At 37.5% G+C, this 19,009-nt stretch overlaps 1 protein-coding gene and 1 pseudogene across 1 annotated transcript; one reads left to right on the top strand and one right to left on the bottom strand.

Moving 5' to 3' along the window:
• Positions 1 to 1,108: 1,108 nt before the first annotated feature.
• On the top strand, positions 1,109 to 3,028 carry LOC139781541 (uncharacterized). Its single transcript, XM_071720386.1, has 3 exons — positions 1,109 to 1,727; positions 1,815 to 1,914; positions 2,419 to 3,028. Exons 1-3 carry the CDS (start codon positions 1,171 to 1,173, stop codon positions 2,875 to 2,877), a joined length of 1,116 nt encoding a protein of 371 aa, XP_071576487.1. The 5' UTR covers positions 1,109 to 1,170; the 3' UTR covers positions 2,878 to 3,028.
• Positions 3,029 to 3,061: 33 nt separating this feature from the next.
• LOC139781540 (uncharacterized) overlaps positions 3,062 to 19,009 on the bottom strand; it is a 31,866-nt pseudogene continuing 15,918 nt past the window's right edge.

The raw sequence follows: 19,009 nt of genomic DNA, 5'->3' as shown, positions 1-19,009 counted from the left end.
TTTTCTCCTTCGCTCTCCTTTCTCCCGGTCCGCGGGTCGGGGCGGCGGGCGACTCGAGATAGTCGAGCGTGCGTTGGCTCGACCAGGGATGCGTAACCTTTCTGGTGATGGGTTTTCTTGTCTTTTGTTTACTTTTAGCGCGGGCGGATCGGCGATTCGCATTGGTGGTGGCGGTGAGTGTACTCGTTTTGCGCGGACGGATCGATCAATCTATAGATTAGGTTAGATTCGTGTTTTTTGTATGTTGTGAAATTCCTCATCCGGATGAGGGATTTCTGTTCGTTTGGTCCTTCGTGTACTGATGCTGGGCTTGCTTTCACTGGGGAAATGGTCTCGCAACCGATGAAGAGATCCCGCAATGATATGGCTGCCCGCAGCCACTATCATTCGGTTTCTCCGAGGTGGTCGGATGGCGACACTGCCGTGCCACTCGACTAGGGATTCCTTTCTCCGGGGTCTGTGAGCTCAGCAGGATATCCTCCCGTGGGTTTTTTGTTTATGGCTTACGCTATACGGTCGCCTCTGGCGTGAGGACTGTCGCGTGGCGTGATGTCGTACCTACTGGTGTTCCGTGTCACGTGACTTGTGTCCCGAGTGCTTTGTTCAAGGGGGAGGATGTTTAGTGGGTGCAAGCCCCACATACCCCTGACGGCCGGGGTCAGGGAATGCGCGAGGCATTTGACCTCCTCCTACGTAAAACAAAAAAAAAAGGGAGAGCTGCGACAGCTAGCGTCCGAGAGGGAGGATCGAGGCGAGGAGTCCGGTCCAGCGAGCGGGGCCCTTAAGAGATTCTCATTGAGTAAGTTTCCACCGAGCGTTCAAACCGGGTCAGAGTCGGGTTAGAGTCGGGTCAGAGTTGGGTTGGCTTGCTTGTTTCCACCGAACCAGTGTTACACCAGAGTTGCACCAGGGTTGCGGCAAGGTTGAACGTTACCAACTGTGCAAAATGTCAACAGTAGCTTGACATATTGAAGGTTATGTAACTATCAGAACATATTAAAAAATATTATGGATCCGAGAGCCATAATTTTAGTTGCACAGTACCAAAGTAATATGCATAAATTATTTCTCATATTACAAAATCGTCGACGAAGATTAGCACAAAAGTTATGGCATACAATGTTTATAATTATGAATACATATTAACTTGCATTTGGACAAATAATTGCAATGCAAAGTTGTAGACGATCTCCGCGATTCTGGATGAAAGCCAGAAGTTCTGACTTTTGGGAAAGAATAGTATTGACAGAATATTTAGATGAAGACTGGCTTGAAACCTTCAGGATGGAAAAATCTGTATTTGATTACATATGTGACAAACTACACAATAGATTACAACCCGCGATACCATTCTTGGTAGCTAGAGTGCCAATTTCTGTTCAAAAGGCAATTGCAGTCACCATATTCTACCTGGCAAGCTGCTGTGAATACAGAGTTGTTGGTCACTTGTTTGGAATTCACAAGACATCAGTATGGAGATGCGTCCACAAAGTTGTCGAAGCAATAAATGACATACTACAACCATTGTGGATCAAGATGCCTAATGAATTTGAATGTACGATGATTGCTCAGATGTATGAGGAACGTACACATATCCCACAACTTATTGGAGCTATTGATGGCACTCACATTCCCGTGTTACCACCTGCAGATGGGTATAGAGACTACATCAATCGAAAGGGATGGCCGTCAATAGTATTGCAAGGAGTAGTTGATCATACACAAAGGTATGTACATATAATAAAGTTATGCATATAAAAGTTTATAATGATATATTTTACGTATAACTCAACGTTTTGAATAATTAATGTTAGATTTAGAAATATTAATTGCCAAGCACCTGGGTCGGCACACGATGCAGCAGTCTTTAAAGAGTCAAATTTGTTTCGACACTACAAACATTTAATACCGCAGGTAAGATAACCAATCCTATTAATCTTATTATTGAAATAAAATAATTGAATTCCTGACTTGCAATAACGGATACAAATAATTAGTCCAGATAACTAATTACTCAAATAAATTAGCAATATTGGAGTAAGATTCAACAATTGCTGTAGTTAGAACTAGATTAATATTATAGAGAAATTATTGTTACAGATTATTCAAATTTAAATCAACGTATCAATATAAATTTATAATTAAGGTTGCGTTCCGATATTCAGTGCCAGTATTAAAAATGTATAGTGTATGTGACATTCAGTACTGGCAGTAAATATCGGAACGCAACCCGTAATAAAGCCCGTATCAGACTACGGATTGGGATTGAGATTGGATTGAAATTTAATCAATCAGAATAAAGAAAAGTAATTTCAAGTTTAGTAAACTTTACTCTGATTGGTAAAATTTCAATCTAATCTCAATTCCAATCCATAGTCTGATACGGGCTTAATAATATTCCTTGCATAAAACTTTCAGAAAACAGTGACACTAAATGGTGCTGCAATACCTTTTATGATAATGGGAGATCCAGCATATCCTCTGCTCCCATGGCTGCTGAAAGGATATACCAAATGTAGACGTCTTACGCCAGAAGAAGAATCATTCAATGTTTATTTAAGCACTGGACGTGTGGACATAGAAATAGCATTTGGACGCTTAAAAGCGCGGTGGCGTCGCATTTTAAAGAGGATTGACGTCCATTATTCTTTTGCGCCCCAAGTTGTAACTGCCTGCTGTGTGCTTCACAACATTGTGGAATCTCACAAACAAGAATTCAGACATACATGGATGAGAGATATCGATGAATCTGATGTACTGTTTCCACAACCAGAAGGAACAAGATCACGTGAATATGATGATTTGGATGCATCGAACATTAGAAATGTCCTCATGAATCACTTATCACAATTTCCATTACGGAGATCATTTTGCTGATATACAGGGCAAGGGTAAAGAATAGGTCAACAATATTTTTTAATTTTAATGCTCAATATGTAATTTATTTTAATATCAATATAATTTTGTATCAATATAATTGTGTATCAATATCAATATGTGTATCAATATAATTTTGTATCAATATCAATATGTTAATAACATAAGACTTATTATATATCCTTAGAACAAATCTTAAAATTACTATTAATTCTTTTGTAGAACATAAAATCTTTGGTAACTCATATGAAACGAATAAACAAAAGTAACTCGTAAGAAACGAATAAAATGCGTAATAATAATAAGTACAAATAATATGCACAAAACAAAAATAATCCTAGTTCTTAAAAAATATGTAATAATTCTCGTACTTTGTACTTAGCAATTGCACTTCTTTACACTGCTGATTACTTCAGTCATTTTGAGCACCATCTAAATATTTTACCTGTTTATCCTTAGAACAAATGTTAATATTACTATTAATTCTTTTGTAGAACATAAAATCTTTGGTAACTCATATGAAACGAATAAACGAAAGTAACTCGTAAGAAACGAATAAAATGCGTAATAATAATAAGTACAAATAATATGCACAAAACAAAAATAATCCTAGTTCTTAAAAAATATGTAATAATTCTCGTCTTTGTACTTAGCAATTGCACTGCTTTACACTGCTGATTACTTCAGTCATTTTGAGCATCATCTAAATATTCTACCTGTTCATACTCAATGTCCGAGCTGTCTTTATCTTCTTCAAGCACAGGACGAGATAATGATTCACTTTGTCGTATAGTGGATACTTGACGTGAAGAGGATTTTGGACAAGTGGCTGATGCGGTATGATATTTGGTCGGATAAAAGTTGCAGGTGGTAAATTTGTAAATTTGGGAAGCGCTTTTTCAATTTGATCTGGCTTTGGGCGAGTCTGCATTTCGTGCCACGGCGAAGTATAAGGATGAGCTGTATTCTTATTGTTCTGAGGTAGTACAGTTTCTGTGAACATCGGATTCATTGGTGGCATAGTTGAAATTCCAGGAAATTGCTGAACCGTTGGATAATTTGTAGGTAACGGCGAATTCAAATTTTGCAGCCCTGTAAGTAACATTTGCGTTTGCTGCAAGAAGATATAATTATATTGATTAAGCATCTCCTGATCAAGCTTGCGCTGTTCTTCGATAGTTTTTGTCAGTAAATTTTCTTGCGATTCAATTATTTGTTGTGTAAAGTTTTGCATAATCTTCAGATTAGATCGTGGACCTTCGCGCCTTGAATATGTAGGTGTTTTATATATTTTACGTTTCTTAGAAGAAGTGCATAGCTTGTCAAAGCCATCAAGTTCACACGAATCTAAGGAAGGCATTGAACTGGCATTGCTGTCTTCCGATAAACAGCTGAACGTTGGTGATAATGGACTTTGTAGGACATCAGAAGATGATTTTCGGTGACTAGTTGAAGTAAATGGCGACAGGCTAGAACGACCACTAGTATGTTTCATGAATTGCCTTTTCTGTGATCCATCACGACCTTCTGAATCTTCTGATGTTACGACGGACTCAGCATTACTTACACAATAACCAGAGGTCTCATCATCTGAAAAATACATTATTACATAGTTAGTTCTGTATCTATATTAGTTAGTAAAATATTTTTAATAATTAAAATAATATTGCAGCACCGCTATTAAATATAAACTTAAGGCCATCGCACGTAACAAAGTTTTAGTCATAATCGTAAGGCCGTAAGAAAATAGACCAATCACACTCGATTATTCTTCGAGCTCAAGGAGAATAATCGACTGTGATTGGTCTATTTTCTTACGGCCTTACGATTATGACTAAAACTTTGTTACGTGCAATGGCCTTTAAACATTCGAAAATCATACTTAGATCCGGAGGCAGTACCGTAGAATCTACACCACTTTGATTTACAATTGGTCGGTGGCCAAATATCTCACTCAGCTCTTCGAAAAAGGACATTTTACTTTATCTTTGGTTCCTGCGCCGCTTACTGATAGAGCTTCTGTTGTAGCTTTAAATCGTTCTGTAAATAAAAAAAGCATTAAAAGTAAAGGGTAACATTCACTGCAAAAGCAACGATTACAAATTGAAGTTTATTGTCAGTTCCAAAATAAGTGTTCTAGTCATTAACAAGCTATGGTATAAAATAGATGAACGGTAAAAGGAATTCATAGTCGCATCTTATTTCAATACACGTTTATTGAAATAAGATGCGACTATGAATTCCTATTCCTTGTTCCTTATTCCTCTCATTGGGTCTGAGCCCTTACAATTACAATATTTCTTTCAATTTACATACTTTTCATCGCTTTAAATTTGTCTAAAAGTTGCGTATGTGTTTTCTGATATCCTTTGCTCTTAAAGGCTTCCTCTACTTTCTTGAATATTTCAGAAGTTCTAAACTTCTTTCCATCCATCAATGCTATCACTTGCAATTCTTTTATAATTGCTAAAAAGCACTCCGTCTCCTGGACATCCCAAGTGGCCGGCTTCTTTCTTTCTTGATTAGCAGCCATTGTAAACGAGGTATAACTTCTATTTTTACATCAAAATACATTAAACGCGAAGAGCTCAGCTGCTTATCTTTTCCTATAAGAATGATAAAGATTCAATACAAATGAATTAAATCAAAGACATGAGCAGACGTCGAAATTTATTTGCATGGGATTGAGCTGCACGTAAAACTTAGGCGGTGATACTAAAAAATTATATATCATTCAATAGTAAAGTTATCGAATAAAATATAGTATAATAATACTTGTATAAATTTCTGCTTACAGAGAAAAGTAATATCTTCTGGATAATAGTGATAAGTAAACTCGACAGTATGAAGTAAAACGTCTTCTAGAAGATTTATGTATAAACTCATTTATCAAGTTGGCAACACTACAGTAACGCTAACTCAACTCTTGTCGTTTCCATCGAACCTCATTTAGACCCTACCTTAAAATTTTGTTGGGTAGGGTTCAGGTTCGAGTTTGGTGTTTCCACCGCAAAAGCGCTCACCCCAACCCGATTCTGACCCGACTCTGACCCAGTACGAACCCTCGGTGGAAACTTACTCATTGGGACGCCATATTTGAAGACAGACATTAGTCAAAAAAGTACAAGGGCCTCTGCTAGAGTTTATATTCGTCTTGAGATCTGAGAATTACTTTTATTCTTGTGGCTCTGGCTTGAAATTATAGCCCAAGAACCGATCTTATAGACATTAATGCAGAGGCCCCCCCTCTCTTTTTATTTTTCTTTCTTACTTCTTTCTTTTTCATAATCGGTATTACGTTTCAGTAAACATTTGGACTCACATTTTCAATCAGTAATCCAGACATCTTATGCTAGGTCTACAATGCGAGTCGTAAAATCCGTGAGTCGTAAGAAATTGACTAATCACAGTCGATTATTCTCCTCAAATTCGATTGTGATTGGTCAATTTCTTACTACTCACGACTTTACGACTCGCATTGTAGACCTAGCATTAATTCCGTCCTGTAAGATCTGGTTTTTTATTTCAGTTTATTTATTTTCTATTATATCGTTAGGACAGATTACTGATTTGGTTTGCTTTCATTTCAAAAAATGTAAAAACTTTTTAGTTACTCTCAATTTCTTTCACGTCAACATATTTTCTTTTTTTGTAAAGATAACTACACATAATACAGACAAAATTGACTTCAAAGGAACTTTCTTTCTGTCGCTCACCTATCTAAGAATTCTAGACAAACCTGCCGTGCTTTTAAGCATGTACCGCGTAGTACCTCCAAATTCGAGGTACTAATTTCTAAATGGAAATGACATTTTGAGTTACATGCTGCTAGGAGATACTTTTCCCGGTACAGTAGCACGAGGTACGGAATACACGAGGTACTGATAAAGGAGGAGGTACCGATTGGAGGTACCGCACTTATAAATTCAAGGTACAATTTTTTAGAAGGTACAGTTTTAGGAGGTACAGTTTTTTAGGGGGATTTCCGTATGTACCCCGTACATATGTACCTTGTACGTACATATGTACTTCGTACATATGTACCTCGTACATATGTACCTCGTACATATGTACCTCGTACATATGTACCTCGTACATATGTACCTCGTATACGTACCTCGTACGTACATATGTACCTCGTACAAATGTACCTCCTACATACGTACCTCGTATACGAGGTACTCGGCGCCAAAACAAAAGACATTCGCGAATATAGCGGTGGCATAGCCACTAGGTGGCATCGACGCGGACGTGTCATATCGTTGCTCGAGCAAAGGACCGTTTTATACGACTATGAATATGAATATGTTCACAAGCAGTGACATTCGCGGAGTATTTCGCGGTGCGTGCCGGGAGTCACAGTGCGAAAATTTTTGAATATTTTGGCATTTTATAATCAATTATATTATGTTTTAAAAACATAAATGGTGTGTTAAACTTTCTGTGATTTTTCAAGAAATATCAAAGCAAGGTCAAAGAAATAATCATTACTTTAATTTCGAAGTAAATGTTTGGGGAAAGATAAGATCGGATTGGAAGGAAAAAAGATGAGAGTAGGTTGGAATATCTAGAATTTACTATAAGATACACATATCTTTCGTTATGTAAAGTCAAGTTTAACACACCATTTATGTTTTTAAAACATAATATAGTTGATTATAAAATGCCAAAATATTCAGAAATTTTAACTGAACATAAAAAAATACCCTGGGAATATATTTAGACATTCAGATTGCATTTAATATGTAAACAAAATAATATGACGACAAAAAATTTAGCTAATTCTTGAAAATACTGGAACAAGAAAAGATGTATCTCCAATCATCCAGTACATTTGTACCGCATAACGTACTTCCTAACTTCGAGGTATCATCTTTCCTTCTATTTTTGAAGGTACTTATGTCCCTCGTAATTACGTAGGGTTTTTATTTCAACGCGTACCTCCAATTTTTGGCGATACATGCTTACCGCATAATGTACTTCCTGACTTCGAGGTACCATCTTCCCTTCTATTTTTGATGGTACTTATGTCCCTCGTAATTACGTAGGGTCTTTATTTCAACATGTACCTCCAATTTTTGGCGACACATGCTTAAGAGTGTGCCATTACTTTTTAAACATAATTAAATTAAATAAAAAAATTAAATAATTAAAAATAAAGACAGAAAGTAAAAAAGTTTTTATTTATATAGGCACCTATATACAGGCATTATACTAATTATAATTGTGTTCAGCAGAAAGCTGCTTTGCAACTGCAGTTGTAAAATTCGTGAATTTGATTGGTGTATTACTCTTAGTTTCGGCCAAAATTAAAAGCATACACCAATCACATTCACAAATTTTACAACAATTGCAAAGTAGTTTTCTCTGCTGAACACAGCTTTTTATTACTTGCGTTATATGTATGAGCCGCCATTTGCTGCGCGTGCGCAAACAACCCGGCAACCGAACAACGACTTGAATATTTCGTTGAGCACCGAAGGCGCCAAACAGCAGTGCTGCAATTGGATATAAGTCCGTGATCGGAACTTCGGAAGGCTGTTAATAGACTAAAATAAGGTAGAGAATAACGTAAGTCGCGAAAAGCTATATATTTTACAGTCTTTTACGTCTTACGTTTTTCTATGTATGCTTTACTTTATGTCCACATTACGACAGACGTCTCGTTCTTTGTCCTCAGCCGAACGCTGCCCTTGCGGCAACCCAATGCAAAATATTAACCATGTAATATTTAATTGCAGATTGTACTGTAGTAAAGCCTCTTATTTAGTCAAATACATTGAGGAAACCTTTCCTCAATCTCCAAGAGATATTCTCCCATTTTTAAATAATCCGCCTTATCAATTCATCCGTCTTCTCCTCGCAACTTGCAAATCTATAGATCTCCCCCTTAGAAAGATCCGAAGAGTTTAATCGGAGCATTATGTTAATCGGAGACGGTGAATCGGCCCATATCTGCAGTAAGGAAATAATAATCAATATCGAGTCGAAATCGATTTATTCTGAGTCGAAAAGTCATCGAAAGTTGTGCCATAAATCAATCGAAATCGATGAATATTTCAATTACTTTTCGATATACGTTTTCGACGTCAATTCGACGTCGATTCGGTGGGTCATTTCTCGCTGGGCCTTGCCCACTATCGATAAACTATTTAGTACGTTAGCGGAAGGTGAAAAATTTTCAAAAATTGATTTGAAGCAAGCATACTTACAGATGGAAATACATCTATTAGATAGGGAAATGCTGACTTTAAACACCCATAGGGGATTATACAAAAGTTCGCGCTTACTATACGGTATCGCATCCGCTCCAGCAATCTGGCAGCGAGAAATTGAGAATATTCTACAAAAAATACCGAGAATCTCAATTCTTTTGGATGACATAAGAATTACATGGCCTAACGATAGGGTACATCTCCAACGACTTGAGGAAGTTCTGACACAATTAGGAAAATACAATATTAAAATAAATAGCGAGAAGAGCGAATTCATGAAAGAGGGCATACATTATTGTGGATATTACATTGTCAAAAACGGTATACATAAAGAAAAGAAAAAGATGGAAGCCATCGAAAGAATGCCTCGGCCCACAAATATTACAGAGTTACGCGCATTCCTTGGAATGATCAATTATTACGGACGATTCATACGCAATTTAAGTTCGATTTTGACTCCATTACATAAACTGTTGGAAAAGAAAGCCGGGAAAGAGGTGCCTTTTGTATGGTCTCCAGCTTGCGAAACAGCGTTTATAGCAGCAAAGAAAGCATTTACTAACAACAAGATCTTAGCGTATTACGATCCAAAACTACCCCTAATAGTAGCTTGTGACGCTAGTTCGTACGGCGTAGGAGCAGTGCTTTCGCAAAAATATCCGAAAGGGAACGAAAGGGTAATTCAATACGCCTCGCAGTCTCTATCACATACACAAAGGAAATACGCACAAATAGACAAAGAAGCATACGCGATTATATTTGCAATAAAAAAGTCCCATCAATACCTTTACGGGAGTAAGTTCACCCTATATACAGATCACCGACCTCTGACACAGATTTTCGCCCCCGAGAAGGGATTACCGGCACACAGCGCAATGCGCATGCAACATTACACGATATTTTTACAAGGGTTCAAATACGATATCAAGTACAAAGATACGAAATCGCATGCGAACGCGGATGCTCTGTCGCGGCTTCCGATGAAACCGGAAGATACGTACACTCACAACGTGGTGGACGATTACGAAATAAATACGATCGAGTCGTTACCAATTACATTTAAAGATTTAATATTAGAAACCGCGAGGGATATTGAATTACAAAACCTATTACAAGGTTTACAACACGGCACTACATTAAAAACAGGGGATAGATTCAATATACCACAAACAGAATTTAGTTGTCAACAAGAAGTTATCTTGCGCGACAATCGCGTAGTTATACCTAAGAAATTACGAAGCGCTATATTACGAGAATTACATAGCGATCACCCTGGAATAGTAAAAATCAAGTCGATTGCCCGAAGATATTGCTGTTGGCCCGGCATAGATCACGATTTAGAAACGGTTGTGAGGAATTGTGCAAATTGCAACGCGGTACGTAAGGAACCAACGAAAGTTGAAGGACAAAGCTGGGAGGAAGCCGAACGGCCGTTCCAGCGTGTACACATAGATTTCGCGGGACCTTTCAAAGGTCAGTACTTCTTCGTTCTTGTCGACGCGTTTTCTAAGTGGCCAGAAGTACATGTAACTAAAGATATGACCACGCAATCAGTAATCCAAAAGTGTAAGCAAATCTTTGCAACTTTTGGAATACCTGAGATAATAGTCTCCGATAATGGACGACACTTCAAATCATACGAATTTGCACAATTCTTGAAGAGAAACGGTATTATACATAAGACTTCGGCACCTTTTCACCCAGTGACAAATGGACAAGCCGAAAGATTTATACAAACGTTCAAATTAGCGTTAAAGAAACAATTCAATGATACGTCGCCAACTAAGCAAGAGTTAATAGAATCACTACAGCGATTCCTATTACACTACAGAACTACCGCCCACCAAACGACGGGAGTGTCACCGGGTGAAAAAATGTACATGCAAAAATTACGTACTAGATTAGACTTATTACTACCAAAAAAAGAAAACAGTAAGTTCCCGACTACAGATGTAAATGCGACAAAACAGGTACGAGAAGTACAAGAGAGAGACAGAGTACAATGCCGAAATTACTCTGACCAGGGTAAATGGCGTTCGGGTATAGTTGAGCGAAAAGTAGGGCGCCTACACTACATAATTCGATTAGACAATGGAAAAATCTGGACGAGACATATATTGACCAGGTATTAAAGACAGGAGAAATATCTACACCACCCACCGAAATAGAAACAGACGACTACGGGCCAGTGGAAACGGACAGCCCGAGCTCGAGACCAAATGGCACGAATCCGACAGATATTTGGATACGGGTACACCGGAGAGAAACCAAAATGCGGAACGCGAGGAAAACGCGAGTACCTTACGACAATCAACACGTAAACGCAAACCTCCGCAACGTTTCGGCGTATCTATTACATATTAAGTTAGAATTACAGATTAGATTTAGAGTACATTAAGCATTAGACAGAGGTAGCACATATAAAAATTCGATTTACATACAAGACAGTATATGCAAGAATAGAGGAGAGACTTCCCCAAAATGTACATTCTTTTTTTTAAGGGGGGAAGAAATATTATATATGTTCCTATTATATATGTACAAGGTTGAACACGCCGCGACGGCGTGTGCGCATTATCAAATGTACCCAGCGCGGATAGCGGATCACGGGTGGAACCGTAGGCGCGCGAAGGTACGCGATTCAATACGAAACGCCAGAACGAAATAAGAGAGCCACGACGACAGACGGTGTGACCGACTTGAAGCCTAATAAAGTATATGTTGTGTGCTACGTCTAGTGAGTGACCAATTCACACCTCCACCCCTCCTTCGAACCTACACAACAGCCATGTTGGCGATATAGTGAGCTCTGAAATTATGTAAAGGCCCTTGCACAATGCCAGGCAACAGGAAATAGAAATCAGAAATGTATCAATAATGCAGAATGGACGATAACACAGACAATAAACACATAATTTCCAACGTGCCAACGTGGAAATTCTGTATCTATAGCATGTTGTTGCGTGAATGTGTGACTGCATTATCGACGGAGCGGGGGAAGCACGGACGAGGGAGAGAGCGCGCCCAGAAAAAGGCGGCACGACACACGGCACGGAAGTCACGGAACACTCTGCCCGGAAACGTATCACAGTAACACGAGTTTGTCTTAATCTTCCTTTCCGAAAGGCCATCCCGATACATGGTGTCAGAAGTGGGCCCCTACGTCATAAAGTATTGAAAATTGTGTGTGCGCATAAAAAGGGCAAGAAGCGCAAGACAAAACGTGCAAGATAACCTCAGAATGGCGTCAACATCAAACATTCAGACCCCAGGAGAATTCGATTTCAATAGACCAGAACTTACCCCCAAGATGGGTTAAACGTTTTGAGAGATATATTTCTGTGACTGGGTTATCCGAAAAACCGGATAAAGATAAAATCAATCTGCTATGCTATACAATAGGAGAGAAGTCCGAAGAGATCTTGATCCAAGTCATGCCAGTTATTACGGCTTCAACTACATTCGCCGAGGTCAAGCAGAAGTTGGATTCATATTTCTCACCAAAGAAAAACGTAATTTTTGAACGCTTCAAGTTCAACTCGCGAGTACAAGAGCCAGGAGAAAGTGTTGACTCTTTCATCACAACTCTGTATTCACTGGGAGAAACATGTGAGTACGGTGCCATAAAAGAGGAACTAATCCGTGATCGTAACGTAATACGAATCCGCGATACTCGTGCGTCTGAAAGAATGCAGTTGATAAATGACTTGACGCTGGGAAAAGCTTTCGAGATAGCTCATCAATCAGAAATACAAGCTAAGGAAGGGAGGAAAATGAGGCAAGAAACCGAGGAAGAAACAGAGGTGAACAGAGTGGTCCAGTGAGAGAAAAATCCTCACAAGCAGAAACGCAGTGATAATAAGAATCGTCGAGAGGAGCAAGTATGCGGCAGATGCGGAAACCCGGACCATACGCAAGGTAGAAGATGTCCTGCCCTGAGGTCGGTGTGTCACAGATGCAAAAAGGAAGGACACTGGGAGCGTGTATGCAGATCAAAGGGAATACGGCATATAGAGCAGGAGATTAGCAGTGACGAAGAAGAAGCAGACGTTGGCGTTCGCGTTTATCCCCAAGCAGCAGACAATGTTTTTTAAATGTTTTTTAAATATTTATTTTTCATTAATTATACATTGTACAATTCATTGTAAAAATAATATTTATTTAATGTTTATTAAATATTTATTTTACATTAATTATTTATTTGAAATAGTGATTTAGAGAAAATATTTATTTCACGTTTATTTGACGTTTATTTAATATTTCTTTTACATTAATAATTTATTTGCAATAATGATTTAAAAAAACATTTATTTAACATTTATTCGACATTAATTTAATATTTATTTTACATTAATTATTTATTTGCAATAATAATATGAAAAAAATATTTATTTAATATTTATTTAATATTTATATTTAATATTTACTTCAAATATTATTTTATATTAATTATTTAATTGTAAGAGACGTTTCAATCGAATTTTTCTGTGGTCGTTTTGCTTTATAAATTATGTGCCGTTCCGTAAAAAATTTCCGCGCCATAGGACCCATACAATTTTTTAACACTTTAAAGATATGTTGTAGACAAGTACAGGTAAGAAGGAAGCGTCAGAGTCAGAGGATCGTCACTTGTCCATTCGATCATCAAAGTCAAGCAACGTGGGCGCGGTACTCTACTCGAATGGGTGACCGGATTGAGAGAGCAGTTTTTTCAGATGGACGCGAGGTTGTACGCACACCCAATATATAAAAAAACAGTTAGGAAAGCGGTTTTTAGATAAAGAAAAAGAACGTTCTTTAAACATTTCTTTGTCGAAAAAGTTGTTAAAATAAGCGTTCTTAAACATTAAAAAATGTTAACGTTGACATTGGAAAATGTATAATTTAATCGTATATTAAATTCATTTATAATCGTTAATTAACATACAAATTTAGCATAATAATTAGCGTATATTAACATTTTATTTTTTAGTTTATATTGACTTATTGTTAATTATAATTATTTATTGCATATACCCGGATAATATTTTACACTTATGCTTTCAAAATTTTCTGCCAGCGTTAGAATAACCATCTTTACGAAACATGTATCTATTTTATTTCATCTGATTTTTGTCCGTAAAAATATTTTATTTGTAAGTATTTGTATTATTTCATAACCCACTTTATAATAAAAAAATAAAAAAATACTACTTCTAAGGCGCATTGGACAAAACGCTTTTACGTGACGTATGTACTTACCATACAGATTCACCAAAAAAAAGGAGATCCAAATCGATGGGTAGTCAGCTGCGACCTCCCCTTGTTAGTCGGGGGGGCTTCGCCCCCCGAACCCTCCACCGGGGCATCGCCCGTAGGCCCCACCGGGGCTTTGCCCCGGACCCCATGGGGGGGGGGCTTCGCCCCCCGAACCCCCCCCATTTGGTGCCTAGAACAAGGCCTATTTCACGCTCTTGTTAGGAAAAATAGTATGTACAACTCGTGGGAAGAGTGGTCGAGCCCAAATGAGTGTCATGGTCGCACTCGCTTCGCTCGTGCGACCAACTTCACACTCATTCAGAATCGACCACTTTTCCCACTCGTTGTACAATATACTATTTTGCTACTTGGGTCGGTGCGGCAAGCGAGATTCGACGCGCGAAAAGTAGGGCATACGTTTCTGAATTCTCGAAATCGTTGCATTTTATCAAGAGACACGGTAGTGTCTCGCGCCAAGTACACGCGGAGCGAGACCGACCGTGACTCTTTTACGCGACGCGACGAGTTGCGAGTACTCGAGATGTTGAGATCTAGTAGATACGGGGGCGGACATTACGTGCATTTCCGATGAGTGTATTCCGTACGAAATTAGGAGTAAAATATGTAAAACTCATAAAATTATTTCAGGACCTGACGGGAAAAAGCTACCGGTAGTGGGATTCTTTTATGTAAAATTGATAGGAAAAAGAAAACAAATTCAAGCAAAAGCTTATGTGATTCGCGGATTAAAGCAAAACCTATTGGGCAAACCGGAAATAAAAAAATTGGATCTAATTCGCGAGGTTAATATTATAAGAGAAAATAGTTTAAATAATATAATTTCCGAATTCTCCGAAATTTTTAAAGAAATTGATCAATTCAAGAAAGAGCTTAATATCGAGATTAAAGAGGACGCAAAGCCATTGTTCCAAACAACTCCCAGAACTGTACCTATTCCGTTGCTTCCGAAACTAAAAAAAGAATTGGATAAACTTGTAAGGTTAAAGATAATTAAAAAAGTAAATTTTCCGATCGAATGGTGCAGCCCAATAGTTGTAGTTTCTAAAAAAGACTGCGATGATATTCGTTTATGTTGCGACTATACGAAACTCAATAACAGCGTAAAACGAGCAAACTTTCCGATATCCAAAGTAGAAGTGATGCTTTCCAGTGTAAAAGGTGCTAAAATCTTTTCAAAATTAGATGCACAGTCCGGATTTTACCAGATAAAATTAAATAAAAAGAGTCAATCGCTATAACAACCTTTATAACACCGTTTGACAGGTATATGTTCACATGATTACCATTTGGTATTAATTGCTCTCCGGACTATTTTTCACAAACGTTTTCCGACTTATTCCACGACTTACCAAATGTAATTGTTTATGTAGATGATATTTTAATCTTTGCAAACAGCATTACCGAACATAATAGAATTCTTGCAGAAGTCCTGAGAAGATTGAGAAATGCAGGTTTCACATTAAACAAAAAAAAGTGTGTTTTTGATGTCAAACAGATAGAATTCCTCGGACATCTAATATCAGAAAAAGGATTCAACGTTCTGCCCTCTCGTATTTCCGCCATCATAAATATCCCAAGTCCGGAAAATAAAGAATCATTAATGTAACTCTTAGGGTCATTAAACTATGTGAGCAAATATCTGCCTAACAAATCTCACATCCTAGAGCCATTAAATTCCTTATTGAAAGAGGATGTCCCATTCAAATGGAAAGACCACCAACAGAGAGCTTTTGACCAAGTAAAAGTTTTATTGACAAAAGCGCCAACTCTCGTACACTATGATTACCAAAAAAATATTATAATTTAAGCTAACGCTTCTAGCTATGGTTTGGGAAGCGCATTACTACAAGAAAACGGGAGCAAAAAGCGAGATATAGTAGCTTACGCATCAAGAACATTAAGTAACTCCGAAAAAAAATACAGCTAAATCGAAAAAGAGGCTCTAGCCTTAGTGTATGCCGCAGAGCATTTTAAAGATTTTATCACAGGAATTAATGTAACTCTCGAAACTGATCATAAGCCGCTTATTCAAATTTTACAATCCAAACCCTTAGATAAATTAACTCCTAGACTTCAAAGAATTAGAATGCGTCTAATGCGGTATAACTATAAAGTGATCTTTGTGCCGGGAAAGCAATTAGTTCTAGCAGACTGTTTATCTAAGAACCCCACAGGATGTGCAAATAACGCAGAAAAAGATTTTGCGGAAGAAATCGATCATTATGTACATTTTGTTACAAGTCACATGCCCGCGACAAAAAGTGTTCTACAAAAAATAAAGGACGAGCAGGAAAACGATTACGTTTGCGCAAAGTTAAAAGAATTTTGCTTGAATAAATGGCCAACAAAGGATAGATTACCAAGTGGACTGTCAGCCTATTTAGTAATATTTAGCCTAGTCAGTAATATTTTATTTTCAAATGGGTTTCTTATGCTAGATACTAAATTAATTATTCCCCTTTCTTTACAACGAGAACTGTTGGCAAAAATACATGAAGGACACTTGGGCATAAATAAGTGTAGAGATAGAGCTAGACAGTCGATTTAGTGACTTGGCATAAGCTCACAATTAAAAGACTTAATTGAAAATTATCCTAACTGTATTGAGCAAAGATCTAACATCAAGGAACCTTTTGTAAAAGAAGCATTTCCTGATCGTCCATGGCAAAAAGTAGGAATAGATGTGTTCAAACTAGATACATGGCAATGTAATATCTCGGTAATATTTTCATAATATTTTATTCTTATTGTAATATTACTGCAATACTGTAATATTACTGTAATATTATATGGACTACGCCCAATTTGCGTTTTTTTTTCGGTGAAAATGATTTGAATAACTTTAATGAATATCCTTAAATGAATTTTTACCGATAGAAGTAGAAAAGACTGAAGAATATAATAGAATTATAGCGCGATATCTCCAAATTGGCGGATTTCTCAAAAAATTCAAAATTTTATTAAGAAAAAACCCTTTTTTACCAGTTATCGCCAAATTCAATACCAACCTTCCTTTAATGATACTCTATATAAAATTATATGTATAACTTATACACTTTTCAAACAAAAATCGGTAAGGCAAAAATTAGAACTCGGTAAGTCAAAAATCGGAAACCCTTTCACCGATTCTCGCCAAATACATGTATAACTTATACACTTTTCATGCAGAAATCGGTAAGGCAAAAATTAGAAATTGGCAAGGCAAAAATCGGAAACCCTTTCACCGATTCTCGCCAAATTCAATACCAACCTACCTTTAATATACTCTATCCATAAAAAAATTGCGGAAATCAGAGCAATCACATAGATTTTTTTAGACAGAAATCGGTAACTTTTTATTATTAGCAATTTTTTGAATTCTATTATATTCCTCAGTTTTTTCTACCCCTATTTCATATATAATATTTTAAAATTTGGTTTATTAGGAAAATCTAAACAGAAAAAGTCATTAAGTACGACCCTTTCAAAGAATTTAAAATTTTAGATATCCCAATTTTTTTTTTCAAATTGGGTTGTAGCACAATGGCACATAGCCTATGTTACTTAGGAAGACATAAGCTATCCACCGGTCTAAAAATTTTTTTAATCGATTCAGTAGTTTCTAAGATTACCCCGAACAATGCTACAAACTTTTCCCCTTTATATACTAGTAGAGACTAGTAGAGATTAAAATATTTTATTAAAATCATATACAAATAACGCATAAAAGAAGGAAAAGTTAGGAATTTGCACATTGCTTTATTTCGCTCATAAAGCTTCCTCTTATGAGGAAGCTTGTATTTTATTTGTTATATAATTATTAGTATTTATTAGTTTGACTTCCTCATAGAAGAAGCTTTATGAGCTTTATGAGCGAAATAAAGCTGTACCGGAATCAGCGAGCAACGTCGCGTCGCGGTATTACCTCTCGCTATTGGGCCGCATGGCCCATTGTTCCACGCGCGATTTGCCCTCCCAAGGTATTTGTCAAGCCGGTCGTCGACCCGACGCGATTAGCGAAAATTCGACTGTGCGCATCCCTCTCAGCTGAGTCGGCAATTAACTAGCTTACGAGACAGTTCAAATTGGTGCTTTTGGCTTCCGTACAGTTGTGTCATATTATATCCGAGTCGTGAGTCGAGATTGTTGAGACCGCTAAATCGAGCTAGCCACCTCCACCAAAGCGTTCTGCATTCGGGTGCACGGCCGCGTATTTCTGAGAACGACTGCCGTTCCGAATTGTTCGCGCGCTTGCTCGAGCTGCGGAGAACCGAAACGTCTGTGCCGCCTGTGCGCGCCCGGAATCGGACGACGCTAAAGATATCCGGTGCATCGCGCGCCTCCAATTGCATCAGGACATATCGCTCGCCTCCAATTGTATACGAACATATTGCTCGCTTCGGCCACGGCATAATAAATCATAATTGTCGATTACACAAAGAGAAGTCGTTAATTTCAAATTGACCTCTGCCTTGACGATCGAACCTTCTGACAAGGTTGACAAACAGCGTCCGTGGTTTATCCACAAACATCTTTTTTGCAATGTGCAAATTCCTAATTTGCACACTTAAAAATGGTGAGGAAGCAATGTGCAAGTTCCTAATTTGCACACTTAAAAATGATGAGGAAGCAATGTGAAAATTCCTAATTTGCACACTTTTTTATTTTTTCATATATAA

Source organism: Temnothorax nylanderi, unplaced genomic scaffold, assembly GCF_030848795.1.
Source record: "Temnothorax nylanderi isolate EJ_2023f unplaced genomic scaffold, tnyl_v1.0 TNYL_tig0344_pilon, whole genome shotgun sequence".
NCBI lineage: Eukaryota > Metazoa > Arthropoda > Insecta > Hymenoptera > Formicidae > Temnothorax > Temnothorax nylanderi.
The sequence above is the reverse complement of the archived record's forward strand: the minus strand, read 5'-3'. Positions and strand labels throughout refer to the sequence as shown.

Bases quoted from the DNA above. Each gene is read 5' to 3' on its own strand.
- LOC139781541 (XM_071720386.1), top strand. From the start codon at position 1,171: ATGCAAAGTTGTAGACGATCTCCGCGATTCTGGATGAAAGCCAGAAGT. The intron at 1,728-1,814 runs GTATGTACATAT...AATTAATGTTAG, and splicing joins GTAGTTGATCATACACAAAG to ATTTAGAAATATTAATTGCC. The intron at 1,915-2,418 runs GTAAGATAACCA...TAAAACTTTCAG, and splicing joins ACAAACATTTAATACCGCAG to AAAACAGTGACACTAAATGG.